At 41.9% G+C, this 17,942-nt stretch overlaps 1 protein-coding gene across 1 annotated transcript in view; it reads left to right on the top strand.

Annotated features, from left to right (window-relative positions):
- The window catches only part of slit2 (slit homolog 2), a 77,881-nt gene that overhangs the window by 4,172 nt on the left and 55,767 nt on the right, over positions 1–17,942 (top strand). The window contains exon 5 of the mRNA XM_083909631.1: positions 6,292–6,363. Within this exon, the coding sequence (XP_083765757.1) occupies positions 6,292–6,363 (72 nt within the window). The remainder of the gene's footprint in view (positions 1–6,291; positions 6,364–17,942) is intronic.

Raw genomic sequence — 17,942 nt, 5'->3', positions numbered from 1 at the left:
GTACACGTGGTAGTAAATTAGCTGGAGTGTTTGGGATGAAAAGGACGAACTATCATAATTCTGCGTCTGCTTTTGTTGTTGCTGGTGTGTGCTGCACTGTAGCCGCTCTGTGTTAGCCGGATAGAGAAGCTCTGTGGACGACTGCAGGGAATCTGCTGGTGTTTCTCATGAAACCAATAGGTTTTGTCCTGCTAAGCACTTCTGGGAATTCCTGCCCAGAACTGTGGACAAAGAGGGCAACATTTTTTACTGCTTCTGGCGAATAAACTTTGATACCAATGACCCTCTGTGCAGAGAGGCAGGCGGTACATGCTGGTAAATACTAAGCGTGGCTCGATAGCAAAACAGCGTTCACTATCTACCAATACAGATGTCAGTCATATACAGTCTAGAGCTGCAACTAACCATTGTTCTAGTAATCGATTAATGTGTCGTTTATTTTCTCTATTTTGTTGATTTCTTTATGTGGAGCAAAGAAACAAAGAAAATATTCACATTTAAGAAGCTAAAACAATCAGAAATCTTGTTTTAAAAGCTTCAAATCCATTAATCGATGACTTGTTTCAGCTCTAATACAGTATTTTGACGAGAATCTCTTCTGCATCTGTTTTTTTTCCTCATTATATCTTAAAATATATTCCGGTCACATGTCTCTGGTGGAGCTTTTTGCCCTCTTACAGCCTGTGGTGCAGTGAAGCATTAAAGTGATATTTAGGGTTTTTGGATCATATCAGATTCCAACTTTTTCCTTTTCATGATCTCTAATCCAGTGATCTCAACCAGTATTGAACCGAAACTTAATGTTCTTTCGGTTCATCCCTATTAATGTCTCTTCAATGTATACACTACCGTTCAAACGTTTGGGCTCACTTAGAAATGTCCTTATATTTTGAAGGAAAAGCACTTTTTTCCAATGAGTAAATGTGGTCTATTCTAACTGCAAACGTCTGGTTTTTAATGGAGCATAGGTGTATAGAGGCCCATTTCCAGTGTTCTAATGGTACATTGTGTTTGCTAATGGCATTAGAAGGCTATTGGATGACATGAAAACCCTTGTGCAACGATGTTAACACATTTGAAAACAGTTTTGCTGGTCTCAAAAATCATTATTTCTAATCTTGTCAATGTCTTGACTATATTTTCTATTCATTTTGCAACTCTTTTGATGAATAAAAGTGCGACTTTTAATGGAAAACACAAAACAAATTGTAAAGTGACCCCAAACATTTGAACGGTAGTGTTCAAGTGAGCAAAATATACTCATAATACAGACTACTCATCAAAAAGATAACTGTCATGACTCTGACAAACACCTTTGACGGCTGCTAACTCTCTGACACAACATGGCCGTTCTCTGTTGTCCTCGCAAGTCTTTCCAAGGATAATTCGGCCGCTATAGTGCGCCACGTTCACAAACACAAAGATGGAGTCAGTCATCAATGCCGTCCCGCAGCCGCCTAACAAAGGCACATCTCCAGAGTCTGGAGTCTCGGGGCTCATTTCAAAGGCCTCCGTCCTCCGGAGGGGGGCTGGACGGGGCCTGCTGGGCATCGCTGCCCCGAGAGGAGACGACCCTAAGCTGGGCTGATGGATCCACAGTGACTGCCCCCCACAGGGGTGGAAAATGGGTCCCCCTTCACATGTTTTTTTTTTTGCGACAGGCCCTGCAGGGCTGGGCAGGGCAGGGTCAGGTGTGGGGCAGTAGCTGCTGGCTATGGAGGAAGGGTAGATGGTCAAAGGAGGCGTGGCATGTCACAACTCACACGTGCATGGGTATGAATACACTCATGCATGCGCATTCGTTTTTCGCAAGGCTGCTCCGTCAGTACTGGTTTTATCTGGATGTTACCTCCCCTCCGCCCGGCTACGCCCTCCGTCTTCTCTTTCATTCACACCTCGGCCTCGCCTCATGTTTTTTTCATCTCATTCTGCATCTGTGTGTCGTACCTTTTAGCATTTAGGAATGTCAAACATTCTCCACACTCTGCCCGTGGGTGCAGAGCAGAACAGGAAAGGAGAGGAGTTTCCTGGTTCCTCTTATCCTTCCCCACACATTTCGACTGCTTTATTGCCTCTGCGCAATTCAAAGTCTGCGAGATCGAAAGGAGATAACAGACAACAGAGACAAAAACTGTAATTACAGGCATTGAGACAGTTATTTCACAGTGCGGCGGTGAGATAAAGCTTCAGATAATTAGCCTGTAATTGAGTGATCACAATGGCAAAGATCATTTTCACACCAATGGATTATTCCGCAAGTGATTACAGGTAGTGAGATGTCAGTAGTGATTACCAACTCGATAATTAAGTTAAACCGAGTGGTCGTGTTGCAATATATAGTCAAAGATAATTGGAACAGTGATCCCAGAGATCGCTGGATGTGGGTTTCAAAGAAAAGCCGTGGATTAGCGCTCGATGATTGGCTCTAAAGCCTGTGAGTGATAACACTGTAGTGTTCGCGCTGATCATTTCAAGTTTTTTCCTCGAGCAGCAGAGCTTGAAATTAGCTGCGCTGTGACGACTCGCAAACAGCAATTTTCACTGCAGCACTTCTGTCAGGAAAAAAAGTCATTTGTGACAGATTTTGGTCTCTGCCCGTCTGTGCTGCACTCAACAGTTAGCGCCTGGATTTTGGGCGATAGCAAAGTTTTATACAGTGCTTAAATAACAGATCAGATTAGAGCATGTCAACTTTTTTGTGGACGATGGGCAGAACAGAGGCACTGGGTAGGGTGAAGTGGTTTCCTTGGTACAGACAAAGAACAAGGTTTTTGAGTAATAACTATGGTAACGGCATTAGTATTGAGTTTGTGTCGTAAATAACGCGACAGCAGTGGAGTAATTGGGTTTCTGAGGTGGTTTGTTGTTGTTTTTCTTTGCAGCCGGAGTCTGTAGTATGACACAGCTACGAGGCTCTCGGGTTTTAAGACTGTGAGTGTGTGATTGTGTGTGTGTGTGTGTGTGCGTACACTGTTATTGCTTATGTGTGTGTACTGTGTGGTTTGTGGCCACTAGCATCTGTTTATGACTGCAGGGATTATCACCATGCTGCAGTGTGACATTAGCTTGTTGGAGAAAGCCCTCTCACTTCAGACACACATGCACACATACATGCGCTGGTTTTGCATTCTTTGTGTGGACACTCGCACACATAATGCATTCCCTGAATCTTTACCCAAACCTTAACCATCACAACTAAATGCCTTACCCTAACCCTAAAAACCAGGTCTTAATCCACAAAAAGCCCATTAAAAACCCACAAACACCCACTGTTTTTGAGCAAATGAAAACATTAGACTCCCCTCACTGGTGACAGATTGCACCATTGCGACGGTGATGATGCGTTGAAGGTGTTTTAATGTAAATAAGTAAATGTTGTGCACGCATGTCGGAGCAACCCATTACCACCACCTTCTGGAATTCATTAACAGAAGCCGCGTGCGTCTGTGCACGAGCAAACCAAACTGGAACATACACTCTTAGAAATAAGGGTTCCAAAAGGGTTCGTCTACAAGGGCTGAGGTTCTACATGGAGCCATTTGCTTCTGAAAAACCCTTTCCCAAGAACCCTTGAAAACCCCTTTCCCAAAGAAAGGGTTTTTCAAGGGTTCTTGGTAACAATAATGGTTCCAGTAAGAACCATTTTGATCCAGAGAACCCTTTAAAACCCTTTTCCTGAATAAAGGCTTTTAAAAGGGTTCTTGGTGGAACCCTCCAAAAGGGTTCAAGGTGGAACCTTTATAAAAAGGTTCTACCTTGAGCCGAAAAGGGTTCTCCTATGAGGACAAGCTGAAGAACCTTACATGGTTCTACTTAGCACTTTTATTTCTAAGAGTGTACACATAAAAACACAACGAATCATGACTTAAATAATATTTAAATAATTAGCAGTTCTGTCGTTGCAGTGGTGGGATCATGTCATAACCTGTTCTATTGGGAATATGACGTTGTAATATGATAATGTGATATTTTATCAACCAGATGAGTTCCAAAGTAACTTGCGCTACAATTTTAAATATGGACCTAAATGTTGATGGTTACCAGGACAATTGGGCGTTTTCTCAAGTTATTAAATCAGTAAAGTACATTTTAAAAAATCAGATGATCCAAACTGGGTTTGATCTTCATGATTTCACTCTCCCAGTCTTACGCCATTGTTTCTATTTTAAGAGGATGAGATCATACAGTTGCTCTGTCCTCCTTTTCCCTCATCCTCTACCTCCAGCACCAGTCGCTGCACCCTCCCAGCGGAGGCCGAGCCCATTAATGGGTGCTCATGGCTGGGCGAGGACCTACGGTGGGAGTGGGCTCCTCAGCGGGACCACGTGGGGCTCTTAGCCCGGGCGTTAACTGAAGAGCAGTGAATAATTCACAAACATCACTTCTGGAGGACGTTAAATATTTAAGTGGCCTCCGATGTGACTGTGGAGTGTAAAAACGTGTGTGCCTGTGCATATGAGCACATCCGTGGAGTTTTACACTTTGGGGGTGGAAGACAGACACAGAGGGGATGACGTTATTCCAGGAGAGCCCACTGCGGTTTTTCCTCCTGACCCTCATCGGGAAGCCTTTTAAGCTTTGAGCGGAGTTTGAGGGATTTATTTTAGGAAAGTTGGTGGAATTTCCATCATTAATATTCCTGTGTAAATCATATATAAAACGAATTGGGACTATTGGATTTCTGATTAATCTTTTTACTGCCTGCACAGTAACTGTGGCTGTCAATGTGTGTTTATTGACCTTTTCTGCCATAAACACTCACCTTGTCAGGACCAGGAGCCCGAGCGGAGATCAAAACCTGGTCCTGTATGAGGTAGAACCTCATTTCTGAGCCTCAATGTTGGGGTTAGACATTAAAGGGCAGTTTTACCCATTTCCCCCCACTTATTCAAAGGAAGAATAAACTTTAATTCAAATTCACGTTCTGTTACAGAGATTTTTTTTTTCCATGTATTTGATTTTTTTCACATCTTTACCCAGGAAACTTTATTTTCTTTGAAGGAAGTGACTTTCACATTTTGTCAATTGTATTTATTTTGTTCCATTCCCAACCTCCTCTGTCGTTGTGGGGATGATCTCATGTATCTCAGATCCACTGGCTGAGGATCGAATAACACATTAATCTTTGGAAATTAGTATATTTTTTGGGGTGAGGTGGCCCTTTAACACGATATGATTTAAGGTTAGGGATCATGCTTGGTCCAAATTAGTAGAATTCAAAGCAGGGTCCTTAAAAGGATTAGCTCTATGTGGTTGTGTTCTTGCATTTGTGGCTAAAAATGAACAAAATTGTATAAACCATACTAGAGGGAGGACATTTTGGCAAAGTGTGGACATTTGGCTGGTTCTCACTTCTTAAAAGGGCTATATTGGGGGGTTAAGACCTGGTTTTAGGGTTAGAATGGGGTTTCGGTCAGGGTTAGGGTTAAGCATTTAGTTGCGATGGTTAGGGTAAGCGACAAGGGAATGCATTTTGTCTATGAGTGTGTGTGTGTGTGTCAGGGTTAAACAGTTTCCGCAGCTTTTTTCTCTCGCTCTCCTCTGACTTACATCAAGGCTCACACACACACACACACACACACAGCAGCACATACCGGCACACAAACCTCTTCAGTCCACTCAAGCAGGGTTAAATGATCGCACCCAGATTATTAAACTCACCCGAGGGTTCCCAACTCCTTTGTTTGTCTCTCTCTCTCACTCTGTGTGTGTGTGGTGTGTGTGTGTGTGTGTGGTGTGTGCGTGTGCGTGCGTATGTGATGATGGGTTGTTGTGAGTTCTTCTCCTGTGAGGGCCTTGTTTACTCAGTGTGGTCCTTTTCACACATTCGGTAGCCCGGTCCAGACTGCCTGTTTGTTTTTCCCACATCGTCTCCTCTCCTTCGTCTTTGTGGTTTTTTTTTTTTTTAAAAAAAAGAGAAGAAGAAAAAAAAAAAACTCCCCCTGACCCTTCATCCAAACCCCTTCTCTCTCCTCTCTCCCCACCGTCCCTTCGTCACTGTTTGTCTGGCAGCCATGTTGTACCCCTTAAATCAGGGGTAACCCGGAGTCTGTTTTTGAGAATCTGTCCATGAACATGTGTGTGTTTTAAGTGTCTCCATCAATCTCCCAAACTACCTTTGACTAAACTTTACAATCAAAACAACACAACACAATTCAAAATGCTTATCAGGAAACATAAATCTCACTTTAAAAAAAAAAGATAATTATACTTACATCTAACCACTTTACCCGCACCGTCTGGAAAGGCCTACGTCGAGTTTGTGCTCTAATTTATGCTCTGTTTTTTCAGGCGCCTGAATCGGAATAATCTGGCCGTGTTTCCCGAGCTGCTTTTCCTGGGAACGACGAAGCTTTACAGACTGTGAGTACAGTTTCCTCGTTTTCTGTCATCGCTGAATTCTTCCGTCTTGTTTACCGGAACATTTGATCCAAATTTTACGTGTGTTTGCTCTTATGATTTCTTTGACGAGAACCCGGCTTATTCCGGTATTATATATAACACACAGTGTATCACAGAGGAGAGCGCTATCTGGCTTTCTTAGTAATGGAGACGTGTTGTTTTACTTGGATGAAGTGACGTGAGGGACCTGATTTTACATGGCCCTCTCCATAGAAGCCAGTTCAGAAGCTAATGGAGATTAGCACTCCAACAGCTGCTGTCCACTGGGAGTGAGTGTCTCTGCATGTGTGTGTGTGTGAGGATAGAGAAAAGAAAGTGTTGAATATATCGGCTGTTTCTCTCCTGATGCGACTTTCCACAACATAGATGTTCCTGTTTGTTGTCAAGCGCCTTCCACTTGTCATTTTTCTGCGTAAACCGAGCTGTGGATTTCCAGTCCTGGAGGGGGCCGGGCTGCAAACGCTGCTGAAACTGTGGGAACTAACTTCCCGTCGTAGTCATTTGTGGTTCCCGGGGAATAATTATGGTTCCATATATTTATACGTGTGGCCCCGAATATATTTATCTAAAACAATATTGAAAAGGCTCAGATGATTCACACGAGTGTGTGAAAGTTGTTTATGTTCTGCGGCCGTTACGCTGGTCGGCTGAGCTTGACCTGTCATGTCTAAAGAGTGTGTGTGTGTGTGTGTGTAAGTGTTTTCTGCAAGTGTGTGTGTGTGTGTGTGAGGGAGAGTTTCTCAAGGCCAAGAGCTGGCATTTTGCTCGTCGTGTGGGTCGAGGTAAAAATACAACAGCTCTGTGCTCAGCTGTCACAGACAAGCAGCTTGTGTGTGTGAGTGAGTGCATTTTGACTATAAACCAAACCCTGTGAGTGGATTATTGTCCAAATGTTCACTTCTTTTGATGAAAATACAGTATAATATGAATTATATCTGAAAAAGAAGAAGAAAAAACTGTGAAAATCCACAGAAAAAGTGCCAAGGGTTCTTTTTTTTGGACGTATGGAAGTAATTCAGAATGAAATGACAACCATGGAGGCTAAACCAATATTATTTAAGGGCGGCTTGGTGAATATTAAATCTTATGTCTCCTTCCTAAACCCCCCTTCAGCATATTTGTATTTTTAGAAAACACAACAGAAAAAAACCCTTGAGAAACACTGAGGTGGAATCTTGTTAAGTTTTACATTGAGGTCAGAAGGTATGTGTTGTTTTTTTACTGCTATAAATGAACATGTGCTTAACCTGCTATTATGATGTTTTTCTCTTTGGGGGGGAATGAAGTTCTGTGTTAAAATGTACTGCATGTGTTTTAGTTTTTATAGTTTTTAACAGGTGTGAGACCTGAGATTATATTTGTTTTGACATAATAAGCCCGACACTGATGCTGCATCCCTTCAAGTGGACTAAAAACACTCCTCTGCCCTCTCTTGACCACACACCTATCAGTGATGATGTCATTAGAGGATGAGTCAGAGTCGGTGTAAGTGAAATGAACATTTACTGCTCACTAGAGAGTGAATTATTTAGTGTTTATTATAAAAGGGTGTAGTGATCCACGAGGACGCCTTCATTGATGTAAACATTCATTTTAAAAACATCAAACCTTAAGAGAGTTGTCTAAACATCAGAGTGAACAGATTTAGATCAGTTTTAGAATATATTCAATGTTAATTTTACCTATTTTATAAGGGCAATGTGCAGCATTACTTGCTCATTTAAATTGGTCGTTTAACCCTTTAATGTCTTTTTTTGGGGCTTATTTTAATCATAGGGCCAGAATATGTCCTTTTGACCCATTTTTCCAGAATAACGTTAAATATCTGGCAGTTATTTACAATTTACTGCAGTTTAAAATAGTGTATTAAAAATTTAAAATGAAGAAAAACATTTTTTTTTTTTTTTGTTTTTTTAAAAGCACTGTAGTTGTACATGAACACCAGATTTAGCGTGTTAAATTTAATAATTTGAACAGTATAAAACATCTAAAATAACATTCAGTTTCGTTATCCTCTGTGTTAAAGGGTTAAAAATGGAAGATAGAGGTTTTTCTTCTTTTCTTTCTTTTTTTTAGGACAGCTGAAATTATGCAAAAACACAACAGGGAGAGTGGGAATTAATCCTCCCGACTTCATAGGAAATCTCTGTCCTCATCATTCTTTTATCCTCTCCCTTTAAAACACCTGCGTCTATGCGTGCAAACACACACACACACACACACACACACACACACACACACACACACACACACACACACACACACACACACACACACACACACACACACACACACCGAGCACCCCCCAACACTGCAGGCCTCAGACTCTATTAGGTTATGTCGACACACACATATCTGTAGACACCATGTGGTAGGCACATCCCCAAAACCTACCTCTCTTTCTGACACACACGCACACACACACACACACACACACACACACACACACACACACACACACACAAGCACACACACACAGGCCTGCTGTGACGACCACAGCTGTTTGCTCTGAGACAGAAAAGGGGGGAATTAAGCATCTAGGAGGCATTTTTGAACAATACATCAAACAGATACAGTTCATTATAGAAAAGCCTCACTGCACTGGGCGAGAACCAAGAGTTTTCACCCGTGCCAAGCGGATCATATAAGCTCTGACCCTGAGATGAGAACACACTCAAACATAGACGTACATTTAAGCTACTGTTCCTACGAGGACACGGAGTAAAGACAGCGTGATGTACATCTTTACTGGGCTCTGTGTCAACGCCACTAAGCTACACGACACCAAGTGGACTTTTAAGTATTTATATTCAATAGGAACATGACATAGGTATAAGTCCAGTATAATGTGTGATTGTAGAGTTAAATAAAATAGAGTAAGTAGCTGAAGGTGTTTTAATTTCCCTCAACAACAGCAAACACGTTATTTAATGAAATACACTGCTGTATGTAATGATAAGCCAGTGCAGATCCTTTATGACCTGTCGTCCACACTCAAAAACGACCTTATAGGTCGGAGAGATACGACACCAGTGAGGTTAGGGTGAGAGTTTAAAAAAAGACTTGGCTCAGCACTAAGTTACACACACAATGACAATAACACACATAAGAAAACGACAACAGACTTACCTTATATTAGATATACGGCGTTCGATTAATCATCTGTTTGATGACGTCAAAGGGACCGCCCGCTTTAAAAGCTTAACTATGGCACGTAATCTGACCAATATACAGTTTGAAATTACAGTCAAATTCGGCCAAACATTTATTTGGTGAGAAATAATTCACACAGTTTATTAATGTATTTATTTATGTGGGAGTATAGGGTACGTGACAGGAGGTCAAATGCCTTAGAATATAGAATATCAATATAGAAGTTTGTTGTTCGAAGTTTGCTCCATCACACTTTCCTTATTGCATAAGTTGGATTTATTTGTCATTTCTTACTCGGTCGTGCCTTTGCAAAACTTTTCTTTTTTGATGAAGGTGCTCCACACATACATTTATTTCTCTTCCTCTTTGTCAGCTCTCCCTCTCTCTCTCTTTCTCTTTCTCTGTTTGACAGAAATCAGTAGTGAGATGAAGGAGGTGAGAGAGATGAAAGTGTGGTTGATGAAGGGATGGGGTGATGCGAGGATAAGAGAATGGGTCACTGCTTCCGTCGCTGAAAACTGGTTAGCATGAGGACAGGATTGATGTGTGTGTGTGTGTGTGTCCCTCAGTGGCAGCTTTCTCCATCATCCTTTTCCAGTGTGACCTTTAGTGTTTCTCTCTGTCATGACATATATAATTTAAAATAGCAAAGGTTATATCTTTATCTCTTTGCTTTTGTGTCTTTTTATGCCCGTAAAGGAGTTACAATAAAGTCCTTTTTCCTAGTTTACAGCCTGATGTGAGTAAAGAAAGTTGTGCTAATGTACTTGAAGTTTGACATTTGTGTCTCCATTAACTCAAACTTTGTTAAACATTAGGATACAGTGAGGTAAACATATGTCAAAATATGTATGTTTTATAATTACTTATCATTAGATCATGTTGATTTAGAAGAGGAAAATCCCTCTCTCTCACACACACACACACTGATTTCATGCAGTATGGCCTTTGAATGAAGTTGATGATGAGGCTAGGTTTTGGGTGTGTGTGTGTGTGTGTGTTTATGTGTGTAATTGTTCCTAATCCTCTGCTAAACGGTGGCCCGATGAGGCTTTACCAGGCGGCATTGTTGCTTAGCAGCCTCGAAGGTTGTGGCTTTGTCTTTTCTGTGAGAGCTTAACCTTGCTACACACACACACACACACACACACACACACACACACACACACACACACACACACACACACACACACACACACACACACACACACACACACACACACACACACACACACACACACAGCACCTCGGCTGAGACGACAGGCTCCGCACAATGGTCACAAGAAACGCAGGCGTCTTTTTCTTAAAGACGATGTGAGCTTTCCCAGCATGTCGACAGTTTACTAACACAGAGGGAGGAGCCGCAGGAGAAAGGGAAAAGGAAGAGAGAGGTCAGAGGTAGAGAAAATGAAATTTTCTCCGAGTAAATAATGTTTTTTTTAATTAAGACAGCGTTTGGCGTTTTAGTTGCCACTAGAGGTCGATGACCTCTGGGTTCCCGGAGGTCAAAGGGGAAGAATGTTTCAGTCAAAGATCTAAGCTGGAGATGATCTATGGTGATCTATGGAATCTTCTCTCCAACAAACAATTGGCAAATGAAAAGACTTTAATTATAATCTGAGATTAAACAATTTAGACTATTTAGAATAATCTGTGAAATGAGAAACATATGAAAGAAAAGGAATGAATAAAACCTAGAATACATGGGAATTAAAGGTTTATCAAATGTTGGATGCTTCATTAACAAAAACACTGATTGTTTCCATGCTCTACACTCTTAGAAATAAAAGTGCTACCATATAAGGTTCTTAGGCTTGTCCTCAAAGGAGAACCCTTTTTGGTTCCAGGTAGAACCTTTTTATAAAGGTTCCACCTGGAACCCTTTTGGAGGGTTCTACCAAGAACCCTTTTAAAACCCTTTATTCAGGAAAGAGGTTTTAAAGGGTTCTCTGGATCAAAATGGTTCTTACTGGAACCATAAGTGTTACAGAGAACCCTTGAAAAACCCTTTCTTCAGGAAAAGGGTTTTTCAGAAGCAAATGGTTCCAGGTAGAACCTCCGCCCTTGTAGAAGAACCCTTTTGGAACCCTTATTTCTAAGAGTGTACTTTGTGAGTTAGATAAAGTTGATCATGATCCACAGTTTAAAGAGTTCTTTTTTTGTCAAATTGATTCAAACGTTGTCCAAAGTTAGACCGTCTGTTACGATTATTATCATGAACATCAAGGCTGAAAAACATATAGAAAAGGAAACTCCTGCTTCTTCTTCTTCTTCTTGTTATTGAAGTTGAAGATAACTCTTTTACTCATGACTGCTACCATTTAAAAAGATCAGTATCTGGTGGCAGCAAAGTCAAATGCAGTGTTTTTGGATGAGACGATATTCCGCCACTGACTCTGTGTACATAGGATATGCAAATACCTGCCATTATGTCTGTCCAAGGAAATGAAGTTAAGCCTTTATAGCCCGAGGCGTCTGTGGATGGGCCTCTCTCTCCGTCTCACTCTTCTTTCTCCCTCTCTCCAACAGACGTAGACACACATTGGCACAAAATGCACCGCTTTACCATTCAGTAATATTTCCTGCCCCCTCCTGTTTCTCTGAATGCACTTTAAACAGATAGAAAAACTCTTTTCAGCACATACAAAGACTTATTATCTGAGAGATGTTTTCTTTTGGATCATGCAGATTATATCCAGCCAAACAGGGACAGTGTTTTTATGTCTCTTTCTCGTCATCTCGCGTACACGTTATGAGTTTAGACGCGCAGCGTTAAGGTGTTGAGTGTCAGTGACTCACCCGCGCTCCGTCGTATGAATCACACGACCGCCCTATCTGAATCGCTCAAGGCCAGTCATTCCTAAGAGGTGATTTTAGGGCATTCAGATCCCAACACAATGCTGTAATTCATTCTCCGAGCCACTCGGAGAGAGAGGAGGCGTGCTGCCAAACTGGCATTATTAAGAGGGCGACAGCACAAAAGATTATGTTATGCAGACAGAATGTAAAGATGTGAAGTCGTAAAGAAAAGTCTTTTTTTGTTTGCACAGCGACAGCTACGTGTACTACTTTATTAAATAGCTTATGACAAGCATAGCATTACATGCACAGTATGAGGCAGTATATGACACTGTAGTCCAGGTAAAGTCTGGAGTCTACACGGACTGTGATCGGGATCCTTTAACTGATAAATCCTTTATAATAATTTTGACGAAACTTTGTCCTTTAATTGCTTATGGAACTAGATTTAGGTTAATTACAAACAGAAGTGTCCTAAACATTTTCAACTAGTTTCATGTCAGTGTTTTGTCCGTTTAACTCTGCACAACATGTAAGGCAGGATCCTGTCATTGTCATAGAGTTGTTTTTTACATTTTATAATCTACACTACCGTTCAAAAGTTTGGGGTCACTTAGAAATGTCCTTATTTTTTGAAAGAAAAGCACTTTTTTCAATGAATATAACATCAAATCAATCAGAAATACTCTCTATACATTGTTAATGTAGTAAACGACTATTCTAGCTACATACACTCTTAGAAATAAGGGTTCCTAAAGGGTTCTTCTACAAAGGCTGAGGTTCTACCTGGAACCATTTGCTTCTGTAAAACCCTTTTCTGAAGAAAGGGTTTTTCAAGGGTTCTTGGTAACACTAATGGTTCCAGTAAGAACCATTTTGATCCAGAGAAAGCTTTAAATACCCATTTCCTGAATAAAGGCTTTTAAAAGGGTTCTTGGTGGAACCCTCCAAAAGGGTCAAAAAGGGTTCTCCTATGAGGACGAGCCGAACCTTATATGGTTCTACTTGGCACTTTTATTTCTAAGAGTGTAGGTGTATAGAGGCCGATTTCTAGTGTTCTAATGGTACATTGTGTTTGCTAATGGCTTTAGAAGGCTATTGGATGATTAGGAAACCCTTGAAAACCCTTGTGCAATGATGTTAGCACAGCTGAAAACACTTTTGCTGGTTCTTTGACAAAAGAAAAATCATGTCTTAACTATATTTTCTATTCATTTTACAACTCTTTTGATGAATAAAAGTGTGACTTTTAATGGAAAACACACAAAAAAAATTGTATGGGTGACCTCAAACTTTTCAACCATAGTGTTCATCATTTCCACTTTTACGTTTGTTCAGCTCCCTTTGCTGAATGCAGCTCCGATGATGCAGAAGTGTCAGGAGTTCACTGCTCCACAGGTGAAAAGGTCAGGGCAAGCTCAGCACCAAGCGATGAGATCTCCAGGTTAATGGGCAAGGCAGCAGTGACGACGCGGCTTTCCCTCATCGGGTTACAGACGCAGGAGGGGCGGATACAGACATGAATGAATGAATGAATGAATGAATGAATGAAGGGTGTTTAAAAGGAAGATTAGAGGACGTGTTTGCTCTTTTAAATGGCGTGGAGGAAAAAAAAAAAAAAAAGAGTTGGCAGGAATTTACCAGGGTGCAGACAGAAGTGTGAGATTGTGAGAAGAGAAGTGACGGGTGGAGAAAGTGAGAGAAGGGAGAGTCATGTAGGAGGATATGGGGAAGAGAGGTATGTGAGTACTGTAGATGACAGGTAGCCTGAAGCCTGGAGTCAGTTTGTCTGTCAGAGAGAAGAAGAAGAAGTGTCGAGGTGTGTGTGTGTGTGAGTTTATCTGTACATGTGTAACCCGAGTGTGGAATATTGAGATTGAGGGGGGGGTGGGGGGGTTTCATACTTACCCCAGTGCCAGGAAGAGCTTACCTGGGAGCAGGTACTTACAATAGCAGTGTGTGTGTGTGTGAGCATGTGAGGTCTCCTGCAGCATCAAAGCCGCTTCCTCACCTTGCTTGTGTGTGATTACAGGTCAACGTGTGCGGTAGTGCCCTCCCAACAAAGCGTCTAAATCATCCCTGCATCCCCACTTCCCTCACTCACTTTTATGATCTTCTTCCTCTTCTTCTTCTCTTTCACTTTAGCCTCAGTGCTTAAGTTAATAATATGAAGTTAAGGCTGGGGGGTTACGCAGCTCACAATCCTCCTCCTCCTCCTCCCTTCCTCCCACGCTGTGACGGCTTGTCTGTTCACATTATCTACAGGTATGGATTCAGGCCCTGTATTGACGGATGAGTCGGCCTGGCCGGTGAATTATGGGAGGGATTATGGAATAATCGGGGACAATTCATCATGCAAGGCTCATCTGCTCACCCCAATCACAGCTACACAGGAATATTGACCCCCTGCATGTGGACGAGGAGGAGGAAGATGGCAAGGAGGCAAGTTATAGTGGAATAGAACCTCATAATATTCCTTTTATATAATATCCACTACCGTTCAAAAGTTTGGGGTCACACATAAATGTTTTTTTCAATGAATATAACATTAAATGAATCAGAAATACACTCTGGAATATGTACATATAAGTGTAAAGAGGCCCATTTCCAGTGTTCTAATGGTACATTGGGTTTGCTAATGGGGTTAGAAGGCTATTGGATGACTAGAAAACCCTTGTGCAATGATGTTCTGACCGTCTTGAGTATATTTTCTATTAATTTTGCAACTCTTTTGATGAATAAAAGTGTGACTTTTAATCGAAAATTTGGAAAAATTGTATAAGTGACCCCAAACTTTTAAACGGTTATTGTATATAATGGACAATAAGATATACATACATATACAATATAAACCAACAGGCTGTTACTCTGCAAAGAAAAGGTTATAAATCCTCTCAGCAACAGTCAAATGTCAAATATCTCCGCAGTCTAAATATAAGTATTAAGTCAAATCTTGCATGTTAAGTCTCTTGAATAACACTATTTTATAATTCTACAATGCAAATCCACAGTGAAAACTCATCCACTCTGCAAGAAACGTGCACAAAAGCAGAAACTCAGACACTTACTAGTCAAAAACCCCAAAACAGAGGGGGGTTGAGTTCATGTCAATCAGTCAGCAGACCTAACATGGCTGTCTTTCTCTGCCCTGGGTGCCTCTCTCTCTCTCTCTCTCTCTCTCTCCCTCTCTCCCTCTCTCTCTTCCTCCCTCCCCTCTAATCTTCCATCTTGGCTCGGTTTCAAGCTGCCTTGTCCAGTTGCACAATATTCTCCCCTCCGAGGCAGGCAACTGCATCCCCTCTCTGGCTCCATTAGTGCCACTCCACTGGCATAGCCGGCATTCTCCGGTGGGACTGTCATCACCGGCCACTCTATTGGCACCCATGTCACTCTCCAAGCATCACAAAAAAGAGCCTCACCTCCCTCCCTCTGCACCTCTCTTACTCGCTTAGCCTTTTTTTTTTTGTTGCACCCCCTTCTCGTCTCTCTCTCTCTCCCCACTCCACATCCCTCCTCTCTTAGCTCAACACATTGGTTTTGGAGAGGCTTATGCAAGACCCTCATCCATGGTAATGATGGAGAAGAAACCCAGAGAGGAAACTGGGAGCCGACCACCGATTCCACTCAGAGATGTTGCTCACAAGTTCAGAGCCTTGGAGTGCGTTTGAAGTGATGACGGTGACCCGGGCTCATTAAAACGCACTATGTTTACAGAATGCGAGCAACGAGAGGTCCAGAAACAGAAGAAAACACACAGCGTGTCTGTCGCTTTAAGACGACACTTCTGGCTTGTAAAAAAATCATTTTAAAGCCTTAAACTTACAGGGAAAATTAGGTTTTTGTTCGCGTTATGGGTGCATGCTTTTGATAGATCAGCAGCTCTGTAATCACAGGTTTGCATGTGTGTGTGTGTGTGTGTGTATCCATGCTGGTGTCTGATGATGGGTTCCAACCTGTCATTATGCAATTACAGTTTTCCTCTCATCTCTACAGTAACACCATGCCCTCCCCCCGTAATTGGACGGCTGCTCTTAAGAACGCTGACCTCTTTGCAAGCAAAAAACACACACTTAAGCATGTACACACACACACACACACACACGATGCCAGGGAGATTGTGTAAACCAGGATGAAACTGACTGACGTTATCTGCAAGGGCGATCACATAAAGTATGCAAAGACAAGTCGGGACTCTGATCGTATCATTTTTTCTCACACTTCATCCGTCTCTCTCTCTCTCTTGTCCCGTAATAACAATAAACGGAGCTCATGCGCTTCCTCTCTTCACACCATCTCTTTTATTTCCTCCCTTTCAGCCTCGCTCTCTTGCAAGTGTGTTGTCTCTAAATGGGCCAAGTCAAAGGAGAGCTTTTGTAGTTTATGTCCTCCTGAATTTCTCCCCTCTCTCTCTCTCTCTGTCTCACAAAACACCTTCTTCTAAATATTTCACACGCTTAGAAAGCTTCATGCCGCCTTCTCTTCTGTTTTGCGTGTGTGGGCTTTTTCCTCGTTTGGGAAATTTTTAACGAGGTTCAGCGCGACACAAAGGGAGACCTTCACCGCTCTGAGAAATTAAATTATGAATTACTGGCAGAAGAGACACAGAGGAGATACAGAGGGAGAGTGTGCAGGTTTCTTCCCGTTCATGGGTTCAGAGGTGAGAAACCTGTGTCCTGACAGCTCATTGGCAGAGAAATGTGACTTTGGAAAAAGGAATTTCAACTATTTTTGCTTTCTCAACATTGGAGCAGATCATGTTCTTCATTGTTTAAGTCTTTTTTTTATTCACTAATGGAGTTCATATACACTTCCATTGCATTTTTGTATCATCTGTCACAACCACAACCTGACGATGAGGTCACCATAAAGTCATTGAAGTGTGTGTGTGTGTGTGTGTGTGTGTGTGTGTGTGTGTGTGTGTGTGTGTGTGTGTGTGTGTGTGTGTGTGTGTGTGTGTGTGTGTGTGTGTGTGTGTGTGTGTGTGTGTGTGTGTGTGTGTGTGTGTGTGTGTGTGTGTGTGTGTGTGTGTGTGTGTGTGTGTGTGTGTTCTTGTACTTGCGGTATACTGAGGACCAGTGAGGGTTTTTAACCAACAAAGCGAGGTCATTTTTACAAAGTGGGGACATTTTTGGCCGGTTCTCACTTTGTTTTCGTTGAAATCACTTTCTTAAGTTGTAAACATGCTATACTCTGTGGTCAGAGGTCATACTCAGAGGTCCTCAATTTAGTCCAAAAACCCCGTTTTCCAGCCCTTTTTGCTCTTGGGCTCCACCAGCAGACATTTTATGGTACTGCACCCAGTAGTTATTTGTAGAAGTAGATTCTATAGATTCTATTCTACATTCATGAAGTAGATATTTGTAATTGTGTTAATTTATAAAGTGGAAATGCTGGTCCTCACTTTGTCAGCACTTCTACTCGGTCCTCAGTATGCAGCAAGTACAAGAATGTGTGTGTGCGGATGAAACATGTTTCTGTGATGATAAAAACTGATAAAAGAGAGGTGGATGTTTTGCGGTTGTTGCCAGGCCGTTACCCACAAGACGCAGTGGTGAAAGTTAGATGACGCTGAAACACCTGGAAGGTAC

The sequence above is a fragment of the Microchirus variegatus genome (assembly GCF_963457635.1).
Source record: "Microchirus variegatus genome assembly, chromosome: 23".
NCBI lineage: Eukaryota > Metazoa > Chordata > Actinopteri > Pleuronectiformes > Soleidae > Microchirus > Microchirus variegatus.
This window is presented reverse-complemented; position numbering and strand designations above follow the sequence as displayed.